This window comes from Xenopus laevis, chromosome 9_10L, assembly GCF_017654675.1.
Source record: "Xenopus laevis strain J_2021 chromosome 9_10L, Xenopus_laevis_v10.1, whole genome shotgun sequence".
Classification (NCBI taxonomy): Eukaryota; Metazoa; Chordata; class Amphibia; order Anura; family Pipidae; genus Xenopus; species Xenopus laevis.
In genome coordinates this window covers 123,984,294-124,011,373 of record NC_054387.1, presented here as the reverse complement: position 1 = coordinate 124,011,373, position 27,080 = coordinate 123,984,294, and the positions used below count along the sequence as shown (strand labels likewise).

Genomic DNA, 27,080 nt, shown 5'->3' with positions numbered 1-27,080 from the left:
AACAAGGCATGCAATATGGCAGCTTCCACTCAATACAGATGTTTCACACTTACCAGTTCTGATTGTTGATCTGGTCTCCGAATCCCGGTGTGTCGATAACAGTGAGTCTCATCTCCATGCCCCTCTCCTCGACCACTGCAGCAGAACATGGCAGGGGAAACAGTGATCAGTGCCCAGGACAGTTGTTTACTCACAAGCAATGTGCAACTATGTGGAGCTTTAATAATCACGGGTCTTCCTGGGACTATTGTTGCCCATAGCAACAGTAAAACATATTAACTATTTACAGGTACTCGGTAGCAAACCCACCTTGGCTGACTGCGTTCAGTTCCACCGTTTTGGGTATGGCGGCGTCGGGAGATTTCCGAATCACTTTGGACTTGAAAAGTGTGTTCACTAGGGTGGATTTCCCCAAACCGCTCTGTCCTGTAGGTGGCGACGAGACATGGGAGAGGCAGGAAGAGCAGGAGGGAAGGATACAAAGGGGGACAGGAAGAGGAAATAGAAATACACCTTTAAGAATATGAGCTGCAAGTGGGTCATATTAAACCTATGTCATCAATTGCCTTTAAATAGAGATGATAATAATGAATATTAGTATTGGTTTCTGTGCAAGTAGCAGCAGATAGAAAAGCTGACGCTGCCAGACCGATTGCTCTGTGAATAACTGCCCTGCCAGGAAGAGAACCTCGTTTCACACACGTTTAAGGGAAGTTGGACAGAAAGTGACTTTTTAGCTCCCAACATCTGCATTTGGTTCCTCTCTCTGTTTTACACTCTCCAGCAGATTGTACCAATGACAGCAAAATAGAACTTTATCACCACTGACAAAAGATTAGCCCTCAGTGTTTCACTTTACTGCATTGACAAAATTAGCCTCAATGATTCTGCTTTACTGCACTTACAGAGATCTGCCCCAGTGATTCTGCTTTACTGCACTTACAGAGATCTGCCCCAGTGATTCTGCTTTACTGCACTTACAGAGATCTGCCCCAGTGATTCTGCTTTACTGCACTTACAGAGATCTGCCCAGTGATTCTGCTTTACTGCACTTACAGAGATCTGCCCCAGTGATTCTGCTTTACTGCACTTACAGAGATCTGTCCCAGTGATTCTGCTTTACTGAACTTACAGAGATCTGTCCCAGTGATTCTGCTTTACTGCACTTACAGAGATCTGCCCCAGTGATTCTGCTTTACTGCACTTACAGAGATCTGTCCCAGTGATTCTGCTTTACTGAACTTACAGAGATCTGTCCCAGTGATTCTGCTTTACTGCACTTACAGAGATCTGCCCCAGTGATTCTGCTTTACTGCACTTATAGAGATCTGTCCCAGTGATTCTGCTTTACTGAACTTACAGAGATCTGCCCCAGTGATTCTGCTTTACTGCACTTACAGAGATCTGTCCCAGTGATTCTGCTTTACTGCACTTACAGAGATCTGTCCCAGTGATTCTGCTTTACTGCACTTACAGAGATCTGCCCCAGTGATTCTGCTTTACTGCACTTACAAAGATCTGCCCCAGTGATTCTGCTTTACTGCACTGACAAAATCAGCCACAGTGATTCTGCTTTACTGCACTTACAGAGATCTGCCTAGTGATTCTGCTTCAGTGATTCTGCTTTACTGCACTTACAGAGATCTGCCTAGAGATTCTGCTTTACTGCACTTACAGAGATCTGCCCCAGTGATTCTGCTTTACTGCACTTACAGAGATCTGTCCCAGTGATTCTGCTTTACTGAACTTACAGAGATCTGTCCCAGTGATTCTGCTTTACTGCACTTACAGAGATCTGCCCCAGTGATTCTGCTTTACTGCACTTACAGAGATCTGCCCCAGTGATTCTGCTTTACTGCACTTACAGAGATCTGTCCCAGTGATTCTGCTTTACTGCACTTACAGAGATCTGCCCCAGTGATTCTGCTTTACTGCACTTACAGAGATCTGTCCCAGTGATTCTGCTTTACTGCACTTACAGAGATCTGCCCCAGTGATTCTGCTTTACTGCACTTACAAAGATCTGCCCCAGTGATTCTGCTTTACTGCACTGACAAAATCAGCCACAGTGATTCTGCTTTACTGCACTTACAGAGATCTGTCCCAGTGATTCTGCTTCAGTGATTCTGCTTTACTGCACTTACAGAGATCTGCCTAGAGATTTTGCTTTACTGCACTTACAGAGATCTGCCGCAGTGATTTTGCTTTACTGCACTTACAGAGATCTGCCCCAGTGATTCTGCTTTACTGCACTTACAGAGATCTGCCCCAGTGATTCTGCTTTACTGCACTTACAGAGATCTGCCCCAGTGATTCTGCTTTACTGCACTTACAGAGATCTGCCCCAGTGATTCTGCTTTACTGCACTTACAGAGATCTGCCCCAGTGATTCTGCTTTACTGCACTTACAGAGATCTGCCCCAGTGATTCTGCTTTACTGCACTTACAGAGATCTGCCCCAGTGATTCTGCTTTACTGCACTTACAGAGATCTGTCCCTGTGATTCTGGTTTACTGCACTTACAGAGATCTGCCCCAGTGATTCTGCTTTACTGCACTGACAAAATCAACCTCAGTGATTCTGCTTTACTGCACTTACAGAGATCTGCCTAGTGATTCTGCTTTACTGCACTTACAGAGATCTGCCTTAGTGATTCTGCTTTACTGCACTTACAGAGATCTGCCCCAGTGATTCTGCTTTACTGCACTTACAGAGATCTGCCCCAGTGATTCTGCTTTACTGCACTTACAGAGATCTGTCCCAGTGATTCTGCTTTACTGCACTTACAGAGATCTGCCCCAGTGATTCTGCTTTACTGCACTTACAGAGATCTGCCCCAGTGATTCTGCTTTACTGCATGTACAGAGATCTGCCCCAGTGATTCTGCTTTACTGCACTTACAGTGATTTGCCCCAGTGATTCACCTATGCTAGAGCTTATGCTAGAGCATGAGACATTCCTTCCCTGTTTTTTTGCTATTCAAGCAGGTGTTGCCATACTGCCTACAAGCAATTAACCTTACATTCCTACATCTAGAGGAAACATAGCTGCCCCCAGTGTGCATTATGATTAAAAAAATATCTTTTTGGGTCAGTGTTCTGTCTGCCCAGAAGCGACTGATACTCACCCACCACCATAATGTTGAATTCAAAGCCATTTTTCATGGCCTTGCGTCTCATCTGGTCCAACACGGAGTCAATGCCCACATATCCGATGGGTTCCTGGCTGATGTCGGGCTCTGCCACCTCCAGTTTGGGCCGGGCAAGGTTCTGCTCCTCCATTCTGCCGAGGCTGAAGGCTTCCCTGGGCCTGAGATCGGAGCCTGAAGGAAAGAGGAAGAAGGAGTCAGCGGCAGAGGAATGAAACCGGCCAATTATAAAAATAAAAAGGAGAAATGTCAAGGCCGAGCACGTGTGATTTAACTCTTCTGTGGGCTCATTAGCAGTACCAAAAACTCCATGTGCTCAGTGCTGTAAAGCAATGACTTCCAGCTAGGACCACAACTCCCAGCATCCCCTGCTAGTGTAGGGGAACAGAATGCAAGATTAAAGTATATATGTTATACATGCCTTATGCAGGCATTAATTCCAGGGGGCCCTTTGCAAGTTCTGCACAGTATCTAACCAGACATTCTATTTTATTACTCTACCTCCATTAATGCGGTTGTTTGCATTCAAATTAACTTTTGGTACGATGTAGAGAGCGATATTCTGAGACAATTTGCATTTGGTTTTCATTTTTTATTATTTGTGTTTTTTGACTTATTTAGCTTTTAATTCAGCAGCTCTCCCAGTTTAGCAATCTGGTTGCTAGAATCCAAATTCCCCTAGCAACCACATACTGAATTGAATAAGAGACTGGAATATGAATAGGAGAGGCTTGAATAGAAAGAGGAGTAATAAAAAGTAGCAATAACAATACATTTGTAGCCTTAAAGAGCATTTGCTTTTTTAGATGGGGTCAGAGACCCCTTTTTGAAAGCTGGAAAGAATCAGAAGAAAAAGAAGGCACATAATTAAAAAAATAAACAATGAAGACCAGTTGAAAAGTTGCTTACAATTAGCCATTCTATAACATACTTAAAGTTAACTTAAAGGCGAACCACAATTTAAACAAATTGAAGCTAAAGGCTGATTGGCTACTGCATTTGGGTAGTTTACTGGACTGTATATGGGGCCAAACGAATGTATTGGGCAGATATATTTTAGGCAGGTGTAAAAAAAAAAAAACCCTAGTGGGCAAGGATCCCACCCCTCCCGACCAATCTGCCTAGGCCCCTGTTATGACCTGTCCCGGAGGAAAGTGGGTAACAAAATAACATTCCCAATGTTGCTGGGCTATAGATTCCGAGCATGTTTTATTAATAGGACAAATACCTGACGAGTGACGGTTGTGGTGCTGATAGGAGGAACCACAATGGTTAAATTCTGTCACCGCTTCCTATAGAAAAGCATGAGAAACACTCTGCCTATGGCCTGGTAGGGAGAAGTGGGTCCTAACAATCACTTTTGGTGTTCCCTAGGGGTGCCCACCTATGGCTGCCAGTGTTAGTCAGCCATATGCACAGCAGTTAAAGGGGTTGTTCACCTTTAAATTAATTTTTAGTATGATATATAGAGTGATATTCTGAGTCAATTTGCAATTGGCTTTCATTTTTTATTATTTGTGGTTTTTGAGTCATTTAGCTTTTTATTCAGCAGCTCTCCAGTTTGCAAGTTAAGCAATCTAGTTGCTAGGTGCCAAATTCCCCTAGCAACCATGCAATTGTTTGAATAAGAGACTGGAATATGAATAGGAGAGGCCTGAATAGAAAGACAAGTAATACAAAGTAGCAATAACAATACATTTGTAGCCTTACAGAGCATTTGTTTTTTTAGAAGGGGTCAGTGGAAAGAGTTAGAAGAAAAAGGCAAATAATTCAAAAACTATAAAAAAAAGACTAATTGAAAAGCTGCTAAGAATTGGCCATTCTATAACATACTAAATTAATGGAGAAGGAAAGGTTAAAACTAAGTAAGCCTTATCAGAAAGGTCTATATAAATACACCAGTAACCCCTCAAAGTAATGCTGCTCCGAGTCCTCTGTCAAAAGAAACATCACATTTCTTTCCTTCTATTGTGTACTCATGGGCTTCTGTATCAGACTTCATGTTTTCAGTTGAAACCTCCAGGGCTAGGGCTTGAGCATGCTCAGTTTGCTCCTCTCCCCATCCTCCCCTCCCTGTTGTAATCTGAGCCCAGAGCTATGAGTGAGCAGGGAGAGACTCAGGCAGGAAGTGATGTGACACCAAGCTAATACGGCAGCTGCTATCCTAAACAAACAGAGAGCTTCTAGAGCTCTTTACTCGGGTATGGTAAAGCATTCTACAGAATAAATATAGCATTCTAGCTTGCACTATTGCAGCTAATCTATTGGCAATAATATACCTCCATAGCTTTCCTTCTCCTTTAAAGGTGAACCACCCCTTTAAGAACCTCGGATCCCCCCCCCAAAGGGGACCCTGGTGGTCACACCCCGGCTGTACTTTAGCCCTAATACCATCTACATAAATAGTAGCAGGGGGGCTGCCATGCAGCTCTGCAGGGCCCACCGTTACATAACAAATCACAGGTAAAGTGGATTTAGAACAAATCTAGGAGCTCCTGAATCATCAGCTTCCAACAAAATAGTTTTTTTGCTGTGACAGCTCTGTTTGCTGAGCATTCTGGGAGCTGTAGTTCTCCAGCAGCTGTTACCTATCCCTGTAATACATCATCACTGGTGGCCATTAACTCTCCCCGTCCCAGAGAAATGTAATAGCTTTGCTCCTCTAGTCTCATTGTGACTCACTCAACTACTCATTTCCCCTCAGTGTTTCCACCACGTACCTCTTCTTGTAACCGCGCTTATTGCTGGGAGACGAGACTCACTCTCCTGTCCTTTTTATTTCTACATGGAGACCCCGGCCTGGAGATGGTCAGCTCTTTGGCAGTATCTGTGATGCCTGTATGTTATAGCTGGGAAGCTGGACTCTCTCATCCTCTGTGTCTATAGGAGCCCCCCAGTGAGACCAGACAACAAAGAAAGACCCTACGTTACAGCCTCACGTGACTGGAATTGAAATCGTTAACCCTTTCACAGCTAAGAGAGGCTTCATTATGCCCAGAGTGCCCAGCCCCCGTCATACGGTCGCCACTTGCTAGACAATAAAACTGATCAGTGGCCTGATTGGCTGCATGCTCTTCAAACAGAGAACCGGCCAATGAGCTGCTACTTGTGCTTCAGAGCTTGCAACTTCATTATTGAACTAATTGCTACCCCCGTCCCCAATGAAAGTGAACCCTCGTTAGCACTGGACACGGATGAATAGGAGCTTGTGTATCTGCATGGGGTTTCTTCCTGCACTCCAAATTCAAACGGGCAAGGTGATTGGCTGCTGATGAAACTAACCCTAATGTGTTGTGTGATAGAGTGTAAGCTCTTGAGGTGGGCAATATCATCAGCCCTAGGGCCCAACGATTGGATCACAGACGGTCGTCGGAGCAAGGACTTCATCAAAGAACCTATGCAGTCCTCAATCCGACGGGATTTTTAAACCTGCCCCATCACCATCTGGCAAGTTACTGGCTAGATATTGGTCGGGGAAGCCTGCCCGAGGGCCCTATACATTGGCCAATAAGCAGCCGCCTTTTAGATTTTATCTTTATATGTGTGGCCACCTTTACCGTATAAAGCCTAGAAGTAAGTTGTAGTCTAACAACAGTTGGGTGGAGCAACATGGCTATGGATGGTCTATTTCCCCTTTAATGATAGTGTTCTTAAGCAAAACCTACCTTTAGCAGCTGCTACACACCACATTCTAGCATTTTTTCAAGAACTACAATTCCCAACAGCCACCCTCTTTGTTACTAGGGTACCAGCTGGCAAGGGCTGCTGGGAGTTGATAGGCTGACCCTGTAAGGTTACTAGCATACCAGCTGGCAAGGGCTGCTGGGAGTTGATAGGCTGACCCTGTAAGGTTACTAGCGTACCAGCTGGCAAGGGCTGCTGGGAGTTGATAGGCTGACCCTGTAAGGTTACTAGGGTACCAGCTGGCAAGGGCTGCTGGGAGTTGATAGGCTGACCCTGTAAGATTACTAGGGTACCAGCTGGCAAGGGCTGCTGGGAGTTGATAGGCTGACCCTGTAAGGTTACTAGGGTACCAGCTGGCAAGGGCTGCTGGGAGTTGATAGGCTGACCCTGTAAGGTTACTAGGGTACCAGCTGGCAAGGGCTGCTGGGAGTTGATAGGCTGACCCTGTAAGGTTACTAGGGTACCAGCTGGCAAGGGCTGCTGGGAGTTGATAGGCTGACCCTGTAAGGTTACTAGGGTACCAGCTGGCAAGGGCTGCTGGGAGTTGATAGGCTGACCCTGTAAGGTTACTAGGGTACCAGCTGGCAAGGGCTGCTGGGAGTTGATAGGCTGACCCTGTAAGGTTACTAGGGTACCAGCTGGCAAGGGCTGCTGGGAGTCGATAGGCTGACCCTGTAAGGTTACTAGGGTACCAGCTGGCAAGGGCTGCTGGGGGTTGATAGGCTGACCCTGTAAGGTTACTAGGGTACCAGCTGGCAAGGGCTGCTGGGAGTCGATAGGCTGACCCTGTTGCAAGGAATGGGGAGCTCACTGACTGTTTTTGTGTTGATCCCATGCATTGCCAATTATATCCATTCATGGGTGGCTGATGTGGGGGCTAAAGTTGGCTGTGGCCGGAACCCCCTAGAGTTCAGCATCCCGGTATCAATAGGAGCAGCTGTGGGAGACACAGAGGAACACAGGGCCAATCTATCCCGCAAAGCCCCACTCTCTAAAAACACAGGCCATTGAACAGATGGAAGGAGCTGCCCCAGCGAGACAAAGGAGGAGAGGAGGCCGGGGCTTTGTGTACACTCACAATACAATGGCTTTCTTCTGCTGTGCAGTCTAAACAGGAGCAAGAAAGGGAGAGAGAGAAAGGGGCCAACCCTGAACACATCAGAAACTTTAGTAAAGGGGTCTCTGGGACAACTGTAGCCCCCAGATGTTAATTCTTGCACAGCCCCTATGCAGGAAAGATTCTCACTGTTTAACATCAAATGAGTTCCTTTCTGACATCAAACCAGCAACTAAAGGGGATTTCACTTTTTCCAGAAATCTCTCCCTCTGCTGTGCTCTCTCTGCTGTACTCTCTCTTCTGCTGTACTCTCTCTCTGCTCTCCAAAGTAGGCGTCCTACACTTCATTACACATGCAAGAGGATCCTCCAATGAGATCGTCCCTACCAGCCGTTCCCTAATAAAATCTAATTGACGGGCTGGGTGTCTATACCAAGCAAGCCTTTACTTAATTAGCCTCCTGACCAAAGGAGTTGGTATATATATAAAAAACACTTTTTTCAGTTCAGTTGGTTTCAGACAGTTCACCAGAAATAAAGACTTTTTCCAATTACTTTCTATTTGTGACTGTTTGTCTAATATTAAAGTGTAAAGTGTCATTTTTCACCTTCTAAAGCTGCTCTGGGAGGAGCTGCTCTGGGAGGGGGGGGGGGGGTCGCCGACGCTGTAAACTGTTCTAAATTGATACATTTAGTTGATACATTTCTTATCTTTGTCCCTGCTGAGCAGAATCTCTGAGTTTCATTACAGGCAGCTGTTAGAATTGATACAATAGTTGCTGATACTCCAGAGATGCTGCTGAGAAATGGATCAACTAAATGTTGCAAAATTGTAACAGTTCAGAGTCTGCACCTGAATTACTGAGCTGCCAGACTCAAACACCAGAGACAGGGACATTAAAGGACCAGTAACATCAATTTTTTTTTTTTAAATTTGTTTGTATAGAACGAAAAAAGACACCAAGACATATGTAACTTTAAAATCGCAAAGTCTTTATTAAACTTACTGAAACTCCTCTTCAGAAAAGGCGACAGGGCGACAATTAGTGATGAGCGAATTCACGAAATGGCGCCAGCGTCTCGTTTTTGACACCGGCGTCCGTTTTTGATCCATCGTGCTGCGCTCGATTTCTCCTCCCTGCTTTCTATAGGAGATAGCCAGGGAGTAGAAATTGAGCGCCGCATGATGGATCGTCACTTTTAGACTTTGCGATTTTAAAGTTACATATGACTTGGTGTTTTATTTCATTCTATACAAACAAATTTAAAAAAAAATTGGCGTTACTGGTCCTTTAAACTTAGATTTTGGAAAAACAGTAAAAAAAAATAAAAATGTAAAGTAATTAAAAAAAGTCTTTATTTATGGTGAATAATCTGAAAACAATTGAACTGAAAAAAGTGCTTTGAAGGTGAACAACGCCTTTAAGTGGGTCCTAAGTAAAGTCACAGGGTTTGTTCCTTTAAGTTATCTTTTAGGGCTCTTATGAGCGTTTTGCCTGCGCTCCCCTGCGTTCCGTTTTTCGGCGTTCAGCCGCAGGGGAGCGCAGGAATAGACGCATTTAATTATTTCAAATGGGGCTGTACTCACACAGGCGCATGTAGGCGCCGAACGCAGGTTGAGACGCAACATGCTGCATTTTTCCTGCGTTCGGCGCCTACATGCGCCTGTGTGAGTACAGCCCCATTTGAAATAATTAAATGCGTCTATTCCTGCGCTCCCCTGCGGCTGAACACAGAAAAACGGAACGCAGGGGAGCGCAGGCAAAAACGCTCATGTGTAAGAGCCCTTAGTGTGATGTAGAGAGGGATATTCTGAGACAATTTGCAATTGTTTGTTTTCATTTTTTATTATTTGTGGCTTTTGAGTTATTTAGTTTTTCATACCGCAGATCTCCGGTTTGGCAATTTCAGCAATCTAGGGTCCAAATTCCCCTTGCAACTAGGCACTGGTTTGAATAAGAGACTGGAATATGAATAGGAGAGGCCTGAATATAAAGATGAGTAATAAAAAGTAACAATAACAATAAATGTGTAGCCTTACAGAGCATTTGTTTCTTACATGGGGCCAGTGACTCTCATTTCAGAGCTCAACAGAGTCAGAAGAGAAATGCAAATTGTTAAATAACTATAAAAAAAAAAAATAATGAAGGCCAATTGAAAAGTTGCTTAGAATTGGCCATTCTATAACATACTAATAGTTAACTAGGGGCTCTCACTGACGAGCGTTTTTACCTGCGCTCCCCTGCGTTCCATTTTTCTGCGTTCAGCCGCAGGGGAGCGCAGGAATAGACGCATTACATTTTTTCCAATGGGGCTGTACTCACACAGGCGTGTGTAGGTGCCGAACGCAGGAAAAATGCAGCATGTTGTGTCTCAACCTGCGTTCAGAGCCTACACGCGCCTGTGTGAGTACAGCCCCATTGGAAAAAATGTAATGCGTCTATTCCTGTGCTCCCCTGCGGCTGAACGCAGAAAAACGGAACGCAGGGGAGCGCAGGTAAAAACGCTTGTCAGTAAGAGCCCTTAAAGATGAACCACCCCTTTAAGGATCCATCTCTAGGCTTGCTGGACTACAGCTCCCACCTTGCTATTTATTAGGCTGTCCTATCCTGCAGGCTCAATGCTTGAAATTTATGGGGATCACCCCAAACCCATTGGGCAAGAAGGAACCTTGCTTTGGCTAATGTGACATCTTGAGTAAAGTTTTGGCTCTTTACCTAACAGAGGGTTATGTTAGTAAATCAATGCTTGTGTGTACAGGTGTGGAATCCGTTATCCAGAAACCCGTTATCCAGAAAGCTCTGAATTACAGAAAGGCTGTCTCCGCTTAGACTCTATCTTATTCAAATTATCCAGATTTTTAAAAATGATTTCCATTTTCTCTGTAATAATAAAACAGTAACTTGTACTTGATCCAAACTGAGATATAATTAATCCTTATTGGAAGCAAAACCAGCCTATTGGGTTTATTATATGTTTACATGATTTTCTAGTAGACTTAAGTTATGATGATCCAAATTATGGAAAGATCCGTTATCCGGAAAACTCCAGGTCCCGAGCATTCTGGATAACAGGTCCCCTACCTGTACTTCTAGGGCAGATTTATCAAGGGTTAAATTTAGAGTTCATGGGAGTTTGTAAACACTCCCATAAACTCAAAATTTTAACAAAAACAACCAATCGAAATTTCTCAAAAAAAATTTTTTTTTTTCAAATTCGGGTGAATGGGATCGACTCGCAAACTCAAATAGAATTTCTCTGAAAAAGAAACTTGAATTTTAGGAAGGCTGCAAACAACTCTAAATTGATTCCAAATTCAAGGGTTGAATTCAGAGTTCATGGGAGTTTGTAAAAACGACCAATCGAAATTTCTCAAAACAATTTTTTTTTCAAACTCGGGTGGATTGGATTGACCCGCAATCTCGAATTGAATACGATTCTGAAAAAAAAACCTTGATTTTTAGGAAGGCTGCAAACAACTCCAAATTGATCCCAGAACGTCCCCCCACAGGCTAAAAAAGCACTTTGGCAGGTTTAAGGTGGCAAATAGTCGAATTTGAATTCTTAAAGGGACAGTACATGATAAACTTCGAAATTCGAATTAGATTTTTTTTAAAAACTCGAATCGAATTGTAACTATTCCCTAGTCGAATTTCACTAAAATAACCTGAAAAATTCTAATTTCGAATTTTCACTTCGACCATTGATAAATCTGCCCCATAGTGTTGCTTGAAGATAGTTTATAAGGCGCTCTTGTTACTTCATTTAGCTGCCATACCCATTAGTGTCCAAAAGGGGGCACCACATTTCAGATTTATTCCAAGCACCAGCCTGAGGGAAACCACAATTGTGCCACCTTGGTTGAACCTTGAGCGAAATGAATGTTACATACAGGCAGTACAAGATAATGGCACCCAGTATAGTGCAAACAACCTCCAAGCCCACAACATGCCGTTATGTTAAAGTCTTTTAAACGGGTGCCAAGAGAATATTCATAGATTTTTGTCTCTGCTTTCTATTTGTTCTACACCCCATAAAATACATCTAAAAAGAGATGGGTAAAGCTGAATGAGCAGAGTCAGTTCAGGACACGTATAGAGGGAGTGAGCCATTGTATAAACAGACAGAGGGGCTCAGACTATAGAGAAAGAACAGATATCGCATGAAAGGGCCACAGCATGTCACTTTTATGATGAATTCTTTGTTAGGTTCTCGTACATAGAACAGAACGTGCCATGTTAATTCTCAGATGGGCTGCTTCTCAAGCTCCATCATTTAAAGGGATTTAAACCCTCCTACTCTATCTCCTAACTCTACTCACAAATTACAGATGCAAGAAAGTTCACCAATGAGAAAGCCAATGAGCTACGTTCCTGGGCAAAGCAATATCAGACTACTTGATCTTCAAGAACTGCTGGTATAATGGGAGGTGGCTGCAGGCAAGTCACATGAGAAGATCGGGGTCGTTACCAAGTTCTGACAAGATCCAGATACCCATTGTGACATCACTAAATCTTTCCATCCCTGAAAAGCAAACTCTCAGCACTAGATTTCTTTTTTCTTTCATAGAAACATTTCCCTTGAAGATTGGAGAACTTCCCCTTTGAATGACATCACATCTAGACTCCGCCTCTCTAGATTGTGACATCCCTGCTGGATCCTAAACATTTGGGAGAGGGGGGTTCCCTTAATTGCAATTCCTTGGGGGTTCTAAGAGAAGTCTGTGAAGATAAAATAATGTAGTACAGTCCTAACGCATGAGCTATAGAGTGAGGGACAGGTCTGTGAAGCTCATCTCACTTATTTTGTTTGTGGATTTACATAACCATATCAGGGAGATTAAAGGGGTTGTTCACCTTTAGATTAGATTTTAGTATGATGTAGAGAGTGATATTCTGAGACAATTTGTAATTGGTTTTCATTTTTTATGATTTCTGGTTTTTGATGTATTTAGCTTTTTATTCAGCAGCTCTCCAGTTTGCAATTTCAGCCATCTGGTTGCTAGGGTTCAAATTACCCTAGCAACCATGCATTGATTTAAATAAGGGACTGGTATATGAATAGGAGAGCCCTGAATAGAAAGTTGAGTAATAAAAAGTAGCAATAACAATAAATGTGTAGCCTTACAGAATATTTGTTTTTTTTTTTAGATGGGGTCAGCGACCCCCATTTGAAAACTGGAAAGAGTCAAAAGAAGAATGCAAATAATTTAAAAACTATAAAAAATAAAGGCCAACCGAAAAGTTGCTTAGAATTAGCCATTCTATAACTTAAAGGTGAACCACCTCTTTAAGATAAGGTGTAATTTGTCAAAATAACCTTTATACATGGGAAAGCCCATTAGCCTGGGGGAGAGAACTGATTGGGTGTGTAGGTTGTGCTCTTTCAGTTTGTCTGAAGAAGATGTAACACTTTTGTGATGTACAGGGGTCCTTGCACAGGTCAATACAGGTTACAGCATCCTGGAAACCACAGCAAGGCAAATAATGGAGCAAAAAGGTGCAAGTGCAAACTTCAAAGCTCGTACTCTACTCATTTTATAGGTGTTGGTCTGGAACAAGGTTTGACCATGAAGTCTTTACTAGGATTCTTTGTGGCCACAGGTAGATGCTACTCAGCGCACCCCCACATCATGTTGCAAAACTTTATCATTTTCCCAGCAGGCCTATAGGACCAAAACAAACCCCACCCCATTCTGTATCTGGATAAGACAACACGGGGAGAGGAAAGCACAAGGTAACGTAACACTTCTACTCAGGGACTACAGTAAGGAAACGTTGACAGATGATTTCACTAACAAAAATAATTATAAAGAATTTGAATTTTTTAAAAATGACTTTAGAGCATTTTAACTCTTGAATGTGCCAAGTAGATATTAGTAAATTCGTTAGTATACAACGAAAAAAAACCCCACGACAAATCAAACTTTGAAATAGGGATGCACCAAATCAACTATTTTGTATTCGGTCGAACCCCCGAATCCTCTCTTGAAAGATTTGGCCGAATAGCGAACCAAATCCGAATTTGCATATGTAAATTAGGGGTGGGAAGGGGAAAACATTTTTTACTTCCTTGTTTTGTGACAAAAAGTCACGTGATTTCCCTCCCAGCCCCTAATTTGCATATGTATATTAGGATTCGATCGGCCAGGCAGAAGGATTCGGCGAAATCCAAATCCTGCTGAAAAAGGCCGAATCCCGAACTGAATCCTGGATTCGGTGCATCCCTACTTTGAAATCGTTATTTGTTAAGAAATACCGAAACTCCGCTTGCGCTCCTCTTCAGAAAAGGCGACGATCCATCGTGTGACGCTCGATTTCTCCTCCCTGGCTATCTCCTATAAGGAAGGCAGGGAGGAGAAATCAAGTGCCGCACCATGGATCGCCTTTTCTGAAGAGGAGCGTAAGCGGAGTTTGGATAAGTTATTTCTTAATAAAGACTTAGCGATTTCAAAGTTTAATTTGTCTTTGTGTTTTTTTTCCGTTGTATACTAACGAATTTTTTTTAAGTAACATAGGGAGGTTGCTGTTGTGCATTTTGTATTCATTCAGCATAACGAGCAGAAGTATATATTTATACGATATTTATACAGAAAGAAATGATGCATCAACTCCCTGTCACTTCTCCAATGCCACTCCCTGTATGCAAAGTACAACACCTGTATCCCGGGGCTCCAGCACAGACAGTCTGATAAATATCCCACATCTGGAAAATAGACTTTCCCTAGATATTGAATTCTCTAGGGTTAATGTGACAACAAGTGACCTTATTATTTACAGCAGGGGGGGGGAGACACCCAGAAAGTGCATTATTGCCCCTATGACAAAAGCACAAATGCCTTTCCATTGGTTACTCAGAAAATTTGCTTATAAATAAGAATACAGTGGGGATGTTCCACCATCGATGTATTTCTTAGCAATTTCAGATGACAACCATGTTTATAATATCCCGTCATAGAAAATATACACGTCTGTCATTCCGGGGAGGAGGGGAGACGAAGACCAGCTTTTTTCTGTTTAAAACACATTTCAGCCCCTGTTCCCACAAGCTTGAGCAAACGCAGCCTCCCCGTAACAAAAGAAGGTCCTGTCACCCTGAAGCTGGGCTAATATTTATATTATCCAGGAGTTCTGAGAAACAGCCAGCTCTGAACTACCGTTGTTTTAGGGTAAGGCCACACTAGGCGTTTTGGGGAGATGTGGTCGCCTGGCGACTAATCGCCTCGTCTTTGCGGCGACCAATCTCCCCAAACGCCTTCCCTCACTCTGCGCTGGCTAAAATGAAAAAACGGTGGCGGAAAACTTTGGGCGAATTCGGAAAACGAATTAGTGCCGGCGTTTTTTCATTTTAGCCTTCCCTCATTTTAGAGTGAGGGAAGGCGTTTGGGGAGATTGGTCGCCGCAAAGATGAGGCGATTAGTCAGGAGGCGACCACATCTCCCCAAAACGCCCAGTGTGACCTTACCCTTATAGACAGAATGTCTTCATGTCATTAAAAACATTTCTAATTATAATTCTTCTAATTACATTTCTAATTATAATTCCCAAAGGTTCTGATAATATGACAGCAGTTGAGTTATGTGATATATACTGTATATATATATATGTGATACAGCACAAGCAGCTATTCAGCTGGGGTTTATTGTGCTCGGGGCAGACAGAGATTTGGCAATACTTTCTAACGTGGGGCAGAATCTTATAAAGGTATGGGATCTGTTAACTGGAAACCTGGTTATCCACAAAGCTGGCCATCTCCCATAGACTCCATTTTAAAAATGATTTCCTTTTTCTCTGAAATAATAAAACAGTCGCTTGTACTTGATCCCAACTAAGATATAATTAGTCCTTATTGGAGGCAAAACCAGCCTATTGGGTTTATTTCATGTTTACATGCTACTTTAGTAGGCTTGAGGTATAAATATCCAAATTATGGAAAGATCTGTTATCCAGAAAACCCCAGTTCCCAAGCATTCTGGATAGCAGGTCCTATATCTGTATATACAGGAGATTAACAGTGTCTTACCATAATATTCCTCCCTATCATTAACCAACCCCCATCTTTCAGCCAGACCTTCTTCTTCCCTCTAGTTATCACCCCCCCCCCCAATTGATTCTGTATTTACATACACACCCTTCTTGGCCTTTGACCCGCTTCTCTCCATTCACAAAAACATTTTGGTCTTCATCAGGACAAACCAGCACAGTCAGACAGGGTCCCTTCTGACTATACACAAGGACAGCATGTATACTGTACAATCATTGCCTGGCACTCTCCAGCAACTGGGGCCACTCTCCAGCCAGTCTAGTAACCAATAGCAACCCAGCAGTTGAGTGATCAGATGATATTACAATATAGTCTCACACACACACACAGATGGGCCAACTAAGGAATTACCAATGACTGATGAGAGGTCCAATGCCACTGCAATTAATGTTCATGGGGCAAACCACCTGACCACCAATCTTTGTATATAACGTATATATAATCTTTGTATATATTTGCCATTGTGGGCACGATTAGTTTAGGGTTTTTAAAAGGGCTGCCCGGGTGAAAGTTCCTGTCCGGATTTCCAGATTAGGAAACCTGGACAGGACATTGAAATGAATGACATGGCGATCAGCCAACCGCTCATCGCCATGTCATCAGTCTCGCCCTGACGTCACCCACACCAACATCACCGTCCCAACCCCCTACGTCACCGGCCCGCCCTCTGCCTGTTTTGGCTGAGGAAAAAGGGTGGCAACCCTAGATAAGGTGTATAGGCTATAGCCAGATAATGTCAGCATAGCGAACCCCGTTCATCTGTCATTCCTGTAAAGCTTTGTGTAAAACCCCATTTATTTGCCATTTCAGATAAATTAAAGTTATGCATATCCCCCCCTTTATTTGCTATTTTGGGTAAGGTGAACCTTTTTGTGTATAACCCAGTGGCCCCACAGCAAATTCAAGTTAGGGCCCCAAGATATTGCTAAATTTACCAATACTCCCAAGATATATGGTTAAATTGCTCAGTAATTAGGGCCTCAATGAGCCCTCTAACCAATGATCCCTCTAACCCCCCCTCCTCTGTAGTTACATCCCTGTATAACCCTATAACCCTCTTCATCTGATGTTTTGGCAAGAAGATGGCAAGAAACGGTACAAAGGAAAACATAGTGGTGGTTCACCTTTACGTTAACTTTTGGTATGTTATAGAATGGCCAATTCTAAGCAAGTTTTCAATTAGACTTTTTTTTATTATAGTTTTCTAATGATTTGCCTTCTTTTTCTAACTCTTTCCGGCTTTCAAATGGGGGAATCTAAAAAACAAATGTGAAACATGTATAGTCACTGCCACTTTTTATTACTCATCTTTCTACTCGAGCCCTCTCCTATTCATATTCCAGTCTCTGATATTCAAATCAGTGTGTGGTTGCTAGGGGAATTTGAACCCTAGCAACCTGATTGCTGACACTGCAAACTGCAGAGCTGCTGAATAAAAAGCTAAATAACTTAAAAAAACACAAATAATGAAAAATGAAAACCATTTTCAAAATGTCTCAGGATATCAGTTGCGACATCATAACAAAAGTTAATTTAAACGTAAACGACCCATTTAAGGATTATGCAGAAACAGCAGTAACAGTTTTACCCCTCCCATTATGCAAATGCATCGTCTTATATTCAATACCAGATTTATAGGTGTGCTGTCTGTGTAATTGCACGTTGTATATATATATATATATATATATATATATATATATATATATATATATATATATATTTATATTTATATATTCAGTATATATCTAAATATATAGATATATAGATATATACTGAATATATCTATATATAGTTATATCTAGTTACCAGGACTCACCTCCCAAATATCAGATCGCTGGGTGCTAACCAAAAAAAATACAATAAGGAAAAAAAAATCCTTCTCCTCTCTATACTGTATATACATTGCCTAAAATGGAATAATAAAATAAAACCTTATTAAAATAAAATGTATTTTTGTTACAGCCATCCTTTTCTAATTTTCTGACTGGGAAGTTTCTCTTCTGCTTGTTGCTGCTTTTTATCAAGATCTGAGTTTTTTTTTTATCCCTTATCAGATCAACAAAAAGCACATTCGTGATTCAGTACAAACCGCACGCCTTGTGCTTGGACTTAAAAAGCAGAGGCCTGAGCCAAAATGACTAAACCTGACAGCAGAGACAGCTGCTTTAATGAGGACAGCCAATTAGTGATCAGGCAGCCAATTATTCACAGTCAGTTCTGATAGTGAGGCCAATTGCTAATGGGACAGCTACTTAGGGCTCTTACTGACGAGCGGTTGAAGCTGCGCTCCCCTGTGTTCCGTTTTCCTGCGTTCAGACGCAGGGAAGCGCAGGAATAGACGCATTTAGCTTTTTTCAATGGGGCTGTACTCACACAGGCGCGTGTAGGCGCCGAACGCAGGTTTAGACGCAACATGCTGCATTTTTCCTGCGTTCGGCACCTACACGCACCTGTTTGCGTACAGCCCCATTGAAAAAAGCTAAATGCGTTTATTCCTGCGCTCCCCTGCGGTTGAACGCAGAAAAATGGAACGCAGGGGAGCGCAGCTTCAACCGCTCGTCAGTAAGAGCCCTTAGAGAGCTAGCACACGGGCAGATTCAGGGAGAGTTAGTCGCCTGGTGACTAATCGCCTCTTCTGCGGGGCAACAATCTCCCCGAACTGCCTTCCTCCTACTATAATGAGACAACGCCAGCGACAATGCCCCACGAGGAAACTTCGGGCGACTATAGAAAGCCAAAGCCCTTACTGATTGGACGGTGACTGAGGACATTAAATACAAAATACAGCAGGAGGGCTGGGCCCCTATACAATGGAAATAATGTATGTAATTCAACCTGTGGCTCTCTAGAAAAAACAGTTGGAAAAAACATGCTGGACAATCCCGATGTCTAATGGAAAAAGATCAAACAATTATTGAATAGTAAATATTTAACATTTTCTCCCAAGAGACTGTCAGGGAAAGTCAACAGACTGTCTTAAAGGAAAACTATACCCCCAAAATGAACATTTAAGCAACAGATAGTTCATATCATATTAAGTGGCATATTAAAGAATCTTACCAAACTGGAATATATATTTAAGTAAATATTGCTCTTTTACATCTCTTGCCTTGAGCCACTATTTCGTGATGGTCTGTGTGTTGCCTCAGAGATCACCTGACCAGAAATACTACAACTCTAACTGTAACAGGAAGAAGTGAGGAAGCAAAAGACACAACTCTGTCTGTTAATTGGCTCATGTGACCTAACATGTATGGTTTGTTGGTATGTTTGTGAGTACAGTGAATCCTACGATATCAGGGGGCGGCCCTTATTTTTTAAAATGGCAATTTTCTATTTATGATTATCCAATGGCACATACTACTAGAAAAGTATATTATTATGATAATGGTTTATTTACATGAAGCAGGGTTTTACATATGAGCTGTTTTATGCAATATCTTTTATAGAGACCTACATTGTTTGGGGGGTATAGTTTTCCTTTAAGGTGGCCATACACGGGCCGATAAAAGCTGCTGACAGACTGAGTCGGCAGCTTATTGGCCATGTGTGAGGCCCTCCAGTGGGGTTCCCCGATCAATATCTGGCCAGATATCGATCAGGCAGGGCTAAAAATCCCGTCAGATCGTGGACCGCGTCTGTTTGTTGATGCGGTCCCGTGATCCAACCGCCCGTATTGCCTTTGTTATTATCCAATCGTTTGGCCCTAGGGCCCACGATTAAATCAGCCCAATATCGCCCACCTCAAGGTGGGCATATCGGGAAGAGACCTTTAAAGGAGAAGGAAAGGCTTCGTGCACTTGGGGGTGCCAAATGTTAGGCACCCCCAAGCGATTGTATTTACTTACCTGAAACCCCGGCTCCTTTCAGCAGAAAACTGCACCGGCCTGAAGATCGCTCCGTGGTGCTCACTGGTATAACCCCGGGCCTGTGCAGTTTTCTGCTGATAGGAGCACCGGCCCGGGGATTCAGGTAAGTTAATACAATCACTTGGGGGTGCCTAACATTTGTCACCCCCAAGCAGGGCCGGACTGGGAGGAAGCAGCCCTGGCAAAAGTATCAAAGCAGCCCATGTATTCATGCGCATGCAAAGCATGATATATATTTCCAACCCCAAGGTTAACTAGAACTAATGTTTATTAATAGATAATTTAATATATACACCCTATGTGCTGGAAATGGCCCTTGCAACAAGTATCTCACCCTAGTTTCTATCACAACTATTCTATAATATGGATTAGTGGCCCTATATTTACAGCATATTCAAAATTTTCCTTTGTGTGCCCCCAACAAGACCATGCCTCATGCAACAGCTCATTTACATTTCTAAAGTGAGTGGCTCATTTACATATTAAATACAGATTAGCATTTTTATGTGAGCATACCATTTACATTTTAAAGCAAGCGGCCCATCGGGCATTTGCCCAAACCCACAGATTGCCAGTCCGGGCCTGCCCCTAAGTGCACAAAGCCTTTCCTTCTCCTTTAAAGGAACAGTTCAGTGTAAAAATAAAAACTGGGTAAATAGACAGACTGTGCCAAATAAAAAATGTGTCTAATATAGTTAGTTAGCTAGCAAAAATGTAATGTATAAAGGCTGGAGTGACTGGATGTCTAACATAATAGCCAGAACACTACTTCCTGCTTTTCAGCTCTCTTGCTTTCCACTGATTGGTTACCCTGGTTACCAGACAGTAACCAATGAGAGACTTGAGGGTGGGCCACATGGGTCATTTATCTGTTGCTTTGGAATCTGAGCTGGATGCTGAGGATCAATTGCAAACTCACTGAACAGTTATGTCCTACATGGCCCCCCTTCAAGTCGCTGACTAACTCAGGGCTCTTACAGACGAGCGTTTGAAGCTGCGCTCCCCTGCGTTATGATTTTATGCATTCCGCCGCAGGGGAGCGCAGGAGTAGACACATTCAGTTTTTTTCAATGGGGCTGTACTCACACAGGCGCATGTAGGCGCTGAACGCAGGTTGAGACGCAACATGCTGCATTTTTCATGCGGTCGGCGCCTACGTGAGTACAGCCCCATACAGCGTCTACTCCTGCGCTCCCCTGCGGCTGAACGCATAAAAACGTAACGTAGGGGAGCGCAGCTTCAAACGCTGGTCTGTAAGAGCCCTTAGAGAGCTGAAAAGCAGGAAGTAGTGTTCTGGCTATTATGTTAGATACCCAGTCACTCCAGCTTTATACATTACATTTTTGGCTAACTAACTATATTAGAAACATTTTTTATTTTGCACAGCCTATTTATTTACCCTGTTTTTATTTCCACACTGAACTGTTCCTTTAAGGTGCTAAATTCTCATAAACTGAAGAATGATGGGCAAGTGCAATGTGAGGCGCTCAGCGGGCATCACTGCAGTCAGGTGCTTACTGGGAACCCTGCAGTCAGGCGCTGCCCCCTACACAAATAAAGCAGCACATGGAAGTTTAACAGTTCATTTAAGTGTTATCAATGACATCATGACATGGGCCCAAACCTGCACCAAGGGACACAGAGTAGCCAAACACTTGCCTCAGCTCCAAAGCTGGGATTACTTGAATCAGAAAGTCTGTGTATTATTGGCTTTGTCTGCCATTTGCTTTTAGTTACAAATCTAAATGGAACTCATTATTTTCTAACGGTCTCTCTGTCATTCCAGTTACACACTGGGATCAACCATCATTTTTACCTGCCAGGCCGGTAAAATACCAGCCAGGTGGCAACCCCTAACTGTAACTTACAGTAATGCCCAGCAGTAAGGGCAGAGACAAACGGGAAGATTCGGGGAGATTTAGTCGCCCGGCGACTAATTGCCTCTTCTTCGGGCGACTAATCTCCCCTTCCCGCCTGCTAGAATCAAAATCGCCGGATGGCACTCGGAACACTTCGTTTTCTGAAGTCGCCCCAAGTTTCGTCGTCAGGCAACTTTGGAAAACAAAGAGCTCCAAGTACCATCCCGCCGGCGATTTAGATTCTAGCCGGCAGGAAATCTTTTCGGGTAGATTAGTTGCCTGAAGAAGAGGTGATAAGTCGTCGGGTGACTAAATCTCCCCGTGTATCCCTGCCCCTTGTTACGCTGTAACTTACAGTAATGCCCAGCAGTAAGGGACGAGTGTATGGAAAATTCCTTCCCCTTGTTACAGTAGTGCCTAGCAGGCCTGGACTGGCAATCTGTGGGTTCTGAAAATGCCAGAGGGGTTGCTGTAAATTGCCAACATAGACAGTCACTATTTATTGGGCTGGTGGTGGGGGCCTTCTTGGGCCTCTGTGTACTTGGAATGCCAGGGCCTATTTTGCCTCCCAGTCCAGACCTGGTGCCTAGCAGTAAAGGTAGAGTGCAAGGAAAATGTTCCAGTATCACGTGTTCTATAAAGGTGATAAAACCCAGAACAGAGCAATAATGGGCCTTATGTCACTGAGGGCCCCTGCTGAGTTGTCGCTCCCAATTTGGGACAAGCCCCTTGCTCAGTTCCAGATGTTTAGGCAACAGCTGTTTCCCTACTTTGGCCCTATTCCCAAAAGCAGTGAAATTACTTTCCATGTTTCAACTCTGTCCTTGGCTGATCTCCAGTTCAGTCCATAGATTATACTCGTAGCTGTCCTAATAAATGCAGCCCTCCTGCTGCTGATGTTCTGGAACAACTGCCGCGAGCAGGACAAACGCTGCGCCGCTGCTCATACGCGCATTCCTCGCCCTGTCTGATGGAACATGCTATAGAACTCCCTTGCCTCAAGGTGGCAGTATGGTACCAAACTAATAATTCTGCTACAGGGAAAGTTCTGGCAGTTTATAAAAGAAAGGAGAAGAAACTAAAGGGGCGGTTCATCTTTAAGTTAACTTTTAGTATGTTATAGATTGGCTACTTTCCATTCTTCAATATTTATAGTTTTCTATTAAGTATTTGCCTTCTTCTCCTGACACTTTTCAGCTTCCAAATGGGGGTCACTGACCCCATCTAAAAAAACAAATACTCTGTAAGGCTACAAATGTATTGTTATTGTTCCTTTTTATTACTCCTCTTTCTTTTTAGGCCTCTCCTATTCATACTCCTGTCTCTTATTCAATTCAGTCAGTGGTTGCCAGGATAATTTGAACCCTAGCAACCAGATTGCAGAAATTGCCAACTGGAGAGCTGCTGAATAATAACTCAGAAACCACAAATAATAATTTCTGCATCATACATAAAACTCAAAGGTGAACAACCCCTTTAAGATGCAGAACACACCACTATATACACAATTATGCTCTGACCTTTATTTATGAGGTCATTAATAATTTACTTTTTGTGTATATATATATCTATATATCTATCTATATATATATATATATATATATATATATATATATATATATATATATATATATATATATATATATATATAGATATATATATATATATATATATATATATATCTATATCTATATATACACAGTATATATATATATATATATATATATATATATATATATATATATATATATAATTCCTGGGATTCCCGCAGGGCAATAGGCCTGTAAATACCACGTTATTTCCTGGAATCAATCCCCTAGTTAAATTACCTAAAAGTCCCATTATTTTGCCCTTAATAATAAGATAATTACTGGTTTCTCTGTTAATGATTAAATGTGGGATTCAGGCTGGCAGAATATTCCCTATAACATTAGCTTTGGGCAGTAAATACTAATACAGAAACAGATTGAGGCCATAGGACAAAGTGAACGACGCTTACTTGGTGACTGTTTGCTAGAGAAAAGTACTGGGACCAATGATGGGCGCAGCAGCTGCATTTGAGCTTAGGATCAAGGGGAAAAAAACATGTTTCATTTAGTTTTATATTGAGATTTAATCTTATTTTCTCTGGCAACCGTTGTGTTTATCTTCTTACAATAGGGAACAGGCTGTGGGCTCTGGGAGTGAAAACACACAGGAATAATAGGACAGAGTGTAGCAATCTATACCCAGAAGCTGTACTACAACTCCCAGCATTACCTGCAGCTGTAGTTCAGGAACAGCAGAAAAAAAGAATATATATATATATATATATATATATATATATATATATATATATATATATATATATATATATATATATATAGTGAATAAAGTACCCCCTCTTGTAAATTATAGGGATATTATAAGTTACCGAGGAGTTTCATGACCATATAAAAACACAAGGCCGAAGGCCGAGTGTTTTTATACAGGTCATGGGACTCTGAGGTAACTTCTAATATCCTTATAATCTACAAGAGGGAGTACTTTATTTATTATAATACACAAGTTTCAGTGAGTCATATGACAGAAATGACATCAGAACTCACCATTTATAACTGATGATATCAGAACTCACCGTTTATAAGGATATAATTTACAAGATATTCATGGCTTTTGTGTATTATATATATATATATATATATATATATATATATATATATATATATATATATATATATATATATATATATATATATATATATAGTCATATGATTCACCGGCACTCACCCTCACTGGATCAAATCCCGGGTGCTCCTCAGAGGGAAATAGACAAATGCAGTTAGGAGCACTCACAGGTGTAGTGATAAAAAAGTATCTTTTATTGGAGTATTACAAACTCTCCCACATCTAACGCGTTTCGGTTCTCTCTGAACCGTCGTCAGGATGCACCCAGTGGTCATCACATGATACATAAATACAAGCATCCACCAATCAGTGTAAAGTGTCAATTAAATATGCATAACAGTGAACATGTTCCACATTAAAGTGTTAGCAATAGCTATCATATTGATAAAGCAATTTAGATGTATATTACAAAAAATCACAATGTATATTAACAATGTGTATAAAAAATGTGTACAAAATTTGAACCACAGTATCAAAAAGACAATTATAAAAGTGCAAAGTTATAAGCCATCAGGCCATTATAAACATACAAAAAATGTGCAAATTGTAGGACCAACAAACTGGGTTATCGTAGATGCCATTATAAAACCGCTCCGGCCAGGGGGTATTTTAAAGGTTGAAAAACAAAACATGGCAAGACTTGGTTGCACTTAATTACTTATTCAAAACACTGCCTCCCCGGTGGTGTAAAATTCATTGGGATATAGGTCTATCCTAGTCAAGCAAAATTCCAAACATGCCGTACGTATATCGAAGTACATGGATATTTCCAACCCTTTGTTGCATCTACATGTCACAATAAATCTATCAAATAGTACCATACACATATATTTATGCTACTTATATGATACCGAAAATCTTTATTATCTAGGGGCAATGTTGATCCAATGTTATAACAAATATTTATTGAACATGCTTGCTCAACGAATCCTATTATTGTGGTCATCCTCAAAACCCAGTTTGTAGTTAAAAAACAGAGTGTAATCTATATGAATGTTAAAAAGTTTACAGGCTGGTGTATCAATATGTCACCAATATGTGAACCAATCACATGTCTCTAACCCATAAAAAGTAAAAAAAGATGTGGGAGAGTTTGTAATACTCCAATAAAAGATACTTTTTTATCACTACACCTGTGAGTGCTCCTAACTGCATTTATTTATATATATATATATATATATATATATATATATATATATATATATATATATATATATATATATATATATAATACACAAAAGCCATGAATATCTTGTAAATTATATCCTTATAAACGGTGACTAGTGATGTCATCAGTTATAAACGGTGAGTAGTGATGTCATTTTTGTCACATGACTCACTAAAATTTGTGTATTTTAATAAATAAAGTACCCCCTGTTGCAAAATATAAGGATATTAGTAGTTGCCTCGGAGTTCCATGACCTCGGCCGAAACTCCTCGGTAACTTATTATATCCTTATAATTAACAAGAGGGGGTACTTTATTATATATATATATATATATATATATATATATATATATATATATATATATATCTATATATATATATATATATATATATATATATATATATATATATATATATCTGTCCCAAAGAGGCCATGCACACTCAGGTCTTATGAAAGAAAAAGTGGTGTTTATTCAGCAATTGAACGACTGACGTTTCGGCTTGCTATCAAGCCTTTCTCAAAGTGAATGTGGATTGCCTCTTTGGGACAGTTATCTTATTATATGAACGTTGCACCCAGGCACCTTCATTTGATTTACGTGTTGTGCCGGCTTCCAGCTATATATATGGGGGGGTCACAAGTACTATGAAGTCTTGGTGCAAAGATAAACATTGAGAGATGAAGGTGGAATTTCTCATAATGCTTTTAATTTGGCAGGGGTGGAGAAGAGGAGTCCTGCATACTTCCCATTTATAACATTCCTTAGGTGCATGTAAATCTGTCATTCACCCCTCACCTTCCCCTCTCTTCCATTTACACAGCTCTCCTCTGTGGGTGTGCACCCATCATATATCACTCTGCTCTGCCAAAACTGCCTCTCACTTTCTGATCCCTCTCTATATAACCTGAGCGGTCTCTTTGCCTTATATTAATTAAATGATAATAAATAATCACACGCGTCCCCTGAACCCCCCAAAAATAATAAACAGTCAGGATGTCACAGCCCAATGGGATTTCTCCAGCACTCACTGCAGCCCCGAGAGGCAAAAAAGCACAGGCCCCACTGAACGAGGACTGGGGATAAGAATTTGGGGAGCTATCGGCTGCCGTGTTGTAGCCCATAATGATCTTGCCCTTAATAAATGAACCAAGTATTATTATAAATTAATCATATTAGTTAATATCAGTTATTAGTTAATCAGTTATTTCCTCCAGCAGTATGTATCCCCCAAGCAGTGAGTTATTGCCTCCAACTTTATGTCAGCCCCACAGGCAGTATGTAATTGCCTCCAGCAAAATGTCAGCCCCACAGGCAGTATATAATTGCCTCTATCAGTATGTCAGCCCCACAGGCAGTATGTAATTGCCTCTAGCAGTATTTCAGCCCCACAGGCAGTATATAATTGCCTCTAGCAGTATTTCAGCCCCACAGGCAGTATGTAATTGCATTTAGCAGTATTTCAGCCCCACAGCCAGTATGTAATTGCCTCTATCAGTATGTCAGCCCCACAGGCAGTATATAATTGCCTCTAGCAGTATTTCAGCCCCACAGGCAGTAAGTAATTGCATTTAGCAGTATGTCAGC

The 27,080-nt window shown here is 41.8% G+C and overlaps 1 protein-coding gene across 2 annotated transcripts in view; it reads right to left on the bottom strand.

Annotated features, from left to right (window-relative positions):
- The window catches only part of septin12.L (septin 12 L homeolog), an 87,599-nt gene that overhangs the window by 10,284 nt on the left and 50,235 nt on the right, over positions 1 to 27,080 (bottom strand). The window contains exons 1-4 of one of the 2 annotated variants that reach the window (XM_018236684.2): positions 5,869 to 6,137; positions 3,128 to 3,322; positions 310 to 426; positions 54 to 135 (exon numbers count right to left, since the gene is read on the bottom strand). In XM_018236684.2, the coding sequence (XP_018092173.1) occupies positions 54 to 135; positions 310 to 426; positions 3,128 to 3,281 (353 nt within the window). In that variant the 5' untranslated portion in view covers positions 3,282 to 3,322; positions 5,869 to 6,137. Of the gene's footprint in view, positions 1 to 53; positions 136 to 309; positions 427 to 3,127; positions 3,323 to 5,868; positions 6,138 to 27,080 lie in introns of those variants that run through there. The other variant, XM_018236683.2, reaches the window with a different exon arrangement.